The following is an 8,038-nucleotide window of genomic DNA, read 5'->3' as shown; positions in this document are numbered from 1 at the left end:
AGAACCTGCGCTCCTTTGACACCCTCAGGTACTTACATATTCCACTGTGCTATGAATAATAGAGGAAGAATGGAGCGCTAATTCCCTCATCAAAGAATGCCTTGTCTGCTGCTTTGCTCAACAACACCATTCTGATCAAAAGAAAAGCAATAAAGCTTAGCATAACAAAACGAAACCTACTTATTAGCTTAGTGGTTAAATTAATGCAGAGCCGCTGCTATTCAAAACCAAGGTTTGAAAACAGCCTCCAACAACCTGATAATGCTGCCTTCGGGATGAAGGAATTTTAATCTGAAATTTGAGGCTGGCTCAGATGAGTTAATCTATTAAACTGCTATAAGGAAGCTCCACAGCAAACCGTTCAATTAAGAAATATTTAGGTGAGCAGTGAGAGAGAGAGAGAAGGAGAAAGGAAAGGCGAGGCGGGTTAAACTTTGGGATGAGAGATGGGGGAACTGAATTGAGGGTCTGGGGTTTAGTGTGTTTTTCACAAAACCCTGACACAAGATAGGGAAATCTGCTTTTGGAGTTTCTTTATCTTTGCATTACTTGCCAAACTAATTTAAATGCTATGTTCGAAAAGGCGTGTTGAGGTGTGTCTGTATGTGTGTTGTTGGTAAGAGGAGGTATGGGCTGGAGAAGGAAGTGGCTGTGAGGGGCAACGAATTCATCCCCTTTCACCAGCCTGTCCCAAACTCCAGTCTGTCAACTTTGATTAGCCCCACGTCTTGGGCAACAGTCTCGAGACGAACCCCGTCTGTTTCCTAGACAAATTAAAACCTTAACTGAGCAAGCTCTTGGACGATTTTCAACTTGTGGCCTCCCCTGTTCCCCTTTACATGAAGGAGAGTTGAGAGCAGGTTGTGACCCTTGCTAGATAGATGTGCTCCCTGTCGTAGGCAGACCCTAAATTCAACAGGAAACATGCCCCTTTCAGATGGGTTCCTTTAGGGCACTAAAGGAAATTTAGCCTATTTAGTCTGGCCCACAGCATTTAGAATGCCAAGGTTTAGAAATCAAGACACTTCGTGGCATATCTGGATTCCTGGCTTCTCTTGAAAACCAGATCGTATGGCCACCCTGGGCTCTGTCCCTCCCAGAATTGCTGAGTAGCTGCTGCCCCCTTTGGACGGGACATGGCCACTTGGGTTTACCAGGCCCTGCCACTCTCTAGTGTGAACCCAGCCTGTTTCACTTTTATCACCTGAGCTTAACACTCATGCCAGGGAGCCTGTGGAGACATATGGGGAGGCTCCCCCTTGACAAAGAAGTGGGTAGCATCTCTGTACCCATGCGCTGACAACCGATGCAAATCAGGGAGTAGAAACCTTTCTCAGGGAAAAGTGACCATGCCATGTTCCAATCTTCCAACAGAGAGATCCAGTGGAATTCACAGAGTTGCAGTTTCAACTTTCTATAAAATCCTGGAAGCCTCACATGCCTCCTGGAATCCTTAGGTGCCTCTCAGAAAAGCCTCTTAACTAACCTGGAGTTACTGATCTGAATTAAAAAACATCAACCACTGTGTTAACTCTTCGGGAACTGTACTAAGAAATGTCTGACTTTCTATGGACTTTCTACAGAAATGGTTGCTGCCCTCGCCGTGATTACAATCTAGATGCAGGGACAAGAAGCAGACCAGTGAGAACCTGTTTCTGTCTCCTGGAGTTTTTTTTTTTTAGTGATTTGTTTTTGTTTTTTTTTGTTTTTGCGGTACGCGGGCCTCTCACTGTTGTGGCCTCTCCCGTAGCGGAGCACAGGCTCTGGACGCGCAAGCTCAGCGGCCATGGCTCACGGGCCTAGCCACTCCGCGGCATGTGGGATCTTCCCGGACCGGGGCACGAACCCGTGTCCCCTGCATCGGCAGGCGGACTCTCAACCACTGCGCCACCAGGGAAGCCCCTCCTGGAGTTTCTTGATGAGCAAGTTGAAGATAACCCTCTATTTGTATTTACCATAATCACCCCAGGTCCCAGAAATCAAGGAAAACGCGCCTTCTCTTCGGAAAGCAAAGTGGGAGTGTGGGCTCAGGAAGCATACATTAGAGAACCGTCTCTATAGCCCTCTACGGTAACAGCAAGGAAAAACCACCTAATCCTTAGCTTCCCAGAGCAGCCTGGGTGCTGCAACTTCTGATAGGTTGCAGAGCCTGCGGTGCCAAGGCATTAATTAATTAACCGACACGGCCATTAACCCAGTGTTTCTACTTAGAACCTGAGTATAGGAGACAGAGGAGAAATGAGGAGAGGGTGAGGGAAAGAAAAGAGAAGGCAAAGCAAGATACAGGGCAGCGTCACCTCCACTGCTTAACAAGTAAGCCTTTACTAGGGTCCAAGCCGGGTGACCTTTCTCCCAGGAGCCATCAGCCTTGCTTTCCAAAAGGAGACAGCACTGGGCTCTCGGCTTAGCTCTCTTTAGCTGTCCAAGTCAGCAAAGCACATGAGAAGCCATACTTCATCTCTTAAAGGACACAAAGTGCATGGAAATGCCACTCAGAACACTGGAACATACATCACACCGAGGATCTCTGAGTGGAGACCTGAGCGGGCTGAGGTTTGGGAATGGGATGGTCTCCAGTCATCCCTTACTCCTGGCTGCCCTCTCCAGTCCAGTCTTCGCACCTGATAAGGAGTCACTGCAACTGATTTCCCTTTAGAAAGCTTTATTCCGAAGTGAAAGGAAAAGCACAGCATATGTTTCTTTTATGAAAATCCATAGGTAGATATTTTTTAAGAATATAGCATAGTTGTACAAGGGGAAATATGTTTTGTTAGTATAATCTTACCAAGAACGTAAGAAAGGAAAGACTGATACGTTGAAATACGTTTGGCTTCTGGCAAAAAGGCACCGTTCTGAAGAAATGAGAAAAATAGCGCCAGGGCCGATTAACCATCTCTCCCCCCAGTTTTTCTGAATATAACACAATGATCCTCACCGCAACCTATACACATTTTTAATGAAATGCTATAGGATGTGAAATTATTTAACATGTGCTTTCCTTTTGTATAAACCTTTACCTAGATTTTCTACTTGAGGAAATAAAAAAGGAAGGTGAGTGTAAAACGGCTGCCCAGTGTGCATGTACGCGTGCATGTTGGGCTTTGGAGAAATTCAATACACAAGTAAGCTCTGTTTAATCTATCTAGTCAGTGCAAGGCTTCTAAATCTCCCCCCTCGGCCACCTATATGACAGAAAGACTGAAAAGGATAGCCACTCCTGGAGCCCGCAGCCCGGGAAGCACTTGGGTTCAGACTGGATTTAACTGGCCCGTGAAAAGGCAAAGTGTCAGCCCTCCGACCAAGCTCCACGAACCCCCCTCTTTCTGGGGGCGCCTCTGCTGAAGGTCCTGGGGCAAAGCTTGGGGCGACTTGCATCCCAGCCACTCTCAATTTCTCTTCCCTCACCGACCCCTCCCCTAGAAATCCAGTCCCCAGTGCGAATGTGACGCAGCCATCTCCAGGTGGTGTTTCGACAGCACGAGGTATACTGTCAGGGGAAGGCGGTTTTGCTGTTCTCTGGTGCTTGGCAGATTAAATATTTTTGCAGTTCCTTCGCCCTTAATAATCCCCCTCCCAAGCAACAGCCACACAAACATGATATGTAGTCCCAAAGGAAAAGCGATGCAGGAGAAGCAGCCAGGGCCACGGTGCAGGTGCAGAGGATGCGGGTCTTCCTTCCACCGCCCCCGAGCGTCCACTTCCGGGAACCCCTCAGGACCGCACAGCACAATCGGCAAAGAGTTTGCTGAGATTCACTTCGGAGTAGCCACTTTGGGACAAGAACTGCTCTGCTGTGTTCTTGAGTTTTCTATAGTCCTGAAGAACTTTGGGAGTAAAAAACTGCTTCTTCAACTTATCTAAAAAGAAATAAAAGTAAAAGGATTACAAGTCTCAGAGGCAGCTTCTTTTAAAGAGCATTCAGTATTGCTCAAGTACCAGAAGCAGGGGCTGTGCATTCTGTTCTCACCTCCAGGTCAGATGTCCTCACGGTCCTGTGGCTGGTCTACCCCTGGGGCCAGTCCCATGCCGGGGTGGGGGTGGGGAAAGGACCCCAAGATTCCTCTGTAGAAGCCTTTCTTCTTTCCCCCTGCCCGCCACTTCTCAGTACCTAGCTGACTCAGCGCACCGGGGACAGAGCCACCCTCGACTGACGACTGACGGGAACTGCAGGTGCACGGCCGTGTGCGGCAAGCAAGGTGAACTCCACTCCCAGACACCGGATTCGCGGCACTGTCAAGCACATGCACACAACTGCATGCAAAGTTCGGATGTGGCAGGAACTAGTTTGTCTCAAAAGGAAGGCAGAGCCTCCCAACTCAAACTCCCCAGATCAGCTGGGCCGAGTTAGTTTCTTCTAGTCCCTTCCATCTGCGTCCCTCTATTACACAGAATCTCCTCTGCTCAGAGGCGAGGGGTAGGCTGTCTGGAGAGTACCTGCCCATTGGCAAGATTGCTTTTTTCTTCTTTGTCCACACTGTGTGCCCGTGAACTTGAGGGGTGCAGCCGTCCTTCCTCTGCTCCTTCCACCCCATTCATCCCTGGCCTTAGAGAAGGGTACTCTCAGCCGGAGAGAGAGGGTCCTTCCTTTCCCTCCCCAGGGTGTGAGACCTCTACATTTGGTTCTTTGGAAGGAGCACGGGGCAGAGATACCCAGGTCTGGTCTTTTGGGGACGGGGGTGAGCCCTGGGGTTGCCAACCCTGCCCAGAATGGTTAAGATGATACAGCTTTTGTTCAAAGCTGCTCAGGAACCCTGTGAGGTGTTTGGAGAGGCCCTTCTAAAAAGAATTCCCCATCTGATGGCTGAGGAAACTGGGCGGTTAAGTCACTTGCCCCAGGGCACATAGCTGGAGATCTAGGATGCAGAAACAGCAAACCCAGGTAGCCAAAACCCTGAGCCCACGCTCCGCAAGGCTCACTGTGCCCCGTGCCCCTCACTGTCCCTGCACCCCGTGTCACTGCTCCCAGATAGAGACGGGCAGGCTCCCAGATGCTGGCCTGGGCCAAGGAGGCTGGGGGGAGCGAGGCTGTCCCGCGCCCCGGGATAGGAAAGCATCGGGAAGGAAACACGGAAGGGAGTGCATATCAATCACCAAAAGAAAAAACCCCACGGAAACAACAGAGCAACAGAGAAGTCTACAAAGCACCTGGAAAATGAAAACTTGGTCTCCAGGTTTTTGTTCCTTAGCTACACATTCGTGTTTGTTCTCCACAACCTTTTCTAAATTACATCAATTGCCTTTCGAAAAACAACAACAAAAAGTTTTGTAGAGAGGATTTAAATGCCCAAAGCGCGTGGAAAGAGGTGAGAAGAGAGAGAGGGGGCGCATCGTTAAGCGAGGAGAGAGACACTTTGAGTTCTAATTATCGGAGTCTGGGAATACACAACAATGGCCCGAGCAGAGGCTGGGAATACACAACAATGGCCCGAGCAGTGGCGGCCCGAGGCCAGCGCCCCATGCATGTGAATGACACAAATGCATGTGTGACAGGGAGAGACATTTACAGAGCTGTGGTGAGACGGAGCAGGGGAGGAAGAGAGAGGGCACAGCTCCTGATGTGTTTACCTCCTCTGCTGATGGGATATTGACTTTTCCCACCAGGTTGGTTAGAAAGGGGACTATTTACGCTGCTACACAGCGGAGTTAGAATGACAACCAGCGTCACTTGGTGCTCTTCTTCGTGAAAGACAACTGTGACCGCCAGCATATCCCATAGCCGGTCAATACAGCCCAGGCACCATTCCACGCCGGTTAGAGATGCAGAAAAAAGCTCCTACTTGCTTCCCCAATGAGAATTGACTCAATAATGTTTGGAAGGTCTTCTAGGAAACAGAACTGCACGAGCTGTCACAGGCCACATCGGGGGTGGGAGCTGAGGTGGGGAAAGGGCTCACCCCTTCTTCGTGGTTTTTCTCTCCCTGCTTTGGGCACCTGGGCCACCCACGTTAGGCTTCTGTCACTCTGTTGCCCTTAATGCTACACCCACCCGCCACTTTAGAACTCAAGGGAAAATCCCAGGGTTAAATGGTGGAAACCAGTTCATGTAGCTGGTAGAACCTGATTCCTTCACCCTGTTCCAGTTTTGGGAGTCAGGGAAGAGGCCATCTAACGAGCACCTGACCCGAAGCAACAACTGCTAAAAGATTTCAAGAGGACATCAGGCAAGAGGCGGAGAAGACGTGCAGCCATCCCGTCCCACCCACAGAGATGCCACTGGCCATGGCTGTTGCTGTCTCAACAACCAACAAAAAAATCCAAACTTCAAGACAGGGAAGGAACACACGAGCACACCAGCAAAGTATACTCTAGTGGACTGAAGTAACACTGGAAGGCACTCATCTTAATACACCAGCAAAGCGAATCTACTTTTCCTGGGAACAACATTTGAGGAACATGTATCTACAGCTTTTTTACCCTGGTCCTTTCTACATGATGATTCCTTAGGGTTATACACTCATTACCAAAAATATCCTGTCCCCAAGCCCTATGAAAACAATGAAAACCGAGTCAGACTAGACTATTAACTATTCACACAATATTTTATCAGACAAGAAAATGAACTGCTAATTTAAAAGTTGGTTTCTACTAAGTAGAGTCTAAAACCTCAAAATCATGCAAGCTACAGTATTTTCTACATGGGATGAACTAGACCGTCATCTGCATGTTGAACTTGTCTTAAATATTTTATTTAAAAGTCAACTGATCAAATAAGATGTCAGAACTATTTTTTTAAAAAGTGGAGTATTCTCTCATCTAAGGAAACCATCTCTATTTCAGATATTTTATTTCCGTGTCAGTAAACTGAAAATCTCTTTTCAGCTTTACTCTTTGTAAAACCCTTTTTGGACTTAACGAAACACACTGAACTAGAAAGCACGAGGCAAAGACATTTTAACATCGCCTACTGGTTATTTTATTTTAATTAAGGCAGGCTTAGGCACACAGGCAGCAGCCGTCTCTGTTCTGAATGTCTGTTTCATTTATTTCCGTGCAAAGGTATCAAACAACAGTCAGTTATAATTGATTCTGTCAGGTGTTATACAGTCAGTCATAATTGTCTCTGTGTAGAGGTGTGTCAATTTACTATATCTGAATTAAATATTCTGTCAATTATGAAATCAGGTAATAATTTCCGTCAGTGTTTTAATTGCATGGCTTCCCACCATACCGTTCTCTCATTTCCCACCTTTTCTAATCCGTAGCCTCCCTCCCTCAATGCAACGTGAGCTTTGCTATAAGGTGTGGAACGCAGGAAGCTTTGGGAATTTTGAAAGAAAACCTCTTTACAATTTAAAACCATCCGACCCATAGAGAGCTGTTGGAGCCTCTAGCCTGGCTGTCTTTCTCCTGAATATCAATCAATAACCGAGTCTGGACAATGCACGGGATCTGAAAGATCTCAAGCGACATCCCTGTTTCAAAGACAAACACATTTAGGGCCCCAAATCAAATGACAGGTATTAAACATTTCTCCATCAATATAAGAAAGAAAAAACATCATCTCCCATTGAATTCTTATTTAGAAAAAAATTTACAAGGCACAGTGCCAGGCACACACAGCATACAATGCATTCATCAACTAACCAATGCCCAGAGGACCACTGTCGCCTGTTAAATCACGTCTTAGATGTTAAAATATTTCTAAGGGCTGAAGAGTCTTTCTGTTAGTCCACTATCCAGCTCCAGTCCTACTGATAAATAATTATCTTCCATTTTTTTTCTCTTCTTTTCTGTTGATACCACAATACAGCCTTCCAACAGAATAAAATATCCATGGTTTAGCTCAAGTGCTCTACTGGGCTGATCTGACAAGTATTTAGAAGTGTGATTATAATTCTCTCTGTCACTGGTCTGGTTCACGTTCAATAAACAGAGGCTTTCTGCGGCCTGGTGGTGGCGAACAGCGCCCTTCCCTCTCCAAGCGAAGGGAGGCGCTGCCGGGTGCCACCACCATGAAGGGCTGGTGCTTGGAAGTTTGGGAAGAGCAGAGTGCCATGGAAGAGGGGAGCAGACAGGGTGAGCCGGCATAAAGAATGCC

General features: G+C 47.4%; 1 protein-coding gene across 1 annotated transcript in view; it reads right to left on the bottom strand.

The window, feature by feature from the left end:
- Nucleotides 1-1,647: 1,647 nt before the first annotated feature.
- Nucleotides 1,648-8,038, bottom strand: part of POLA1 (DNA polymerase alpha 1, catalytic subunit) — a 306,776-nt gene continuing 300,385 nt past the window's right edge. The window contains exon 37 of the mRNA XM_082681638.1: nucleotides 1,648-3,857. Coding sequence (XP_082537764.1) covers nucleotides 3,712-3,857 — 146 coding nt within the window. The 3' untranslated portion in view covers nucleotides 1,648-3,711. The remainder of the gene's footprint in view (nucleotides 3,858-8,038) is intronic.

The sequence above is a fragment of the Grampus griseus genome, assembly GCF_964374135.1.
Source record: "Grampus griseus genome assembly, chromosome: X".
NCBI lineage: Eukaryota > Metazoa > Chordata > Mammalia > Artiodactyla > Delphinidae > Grampus > Grampus griseus.
Note: the sequence above shows the minus strand (reverse complement) of the source record. Positions and strands in the feature narration are given on the sequence as shown.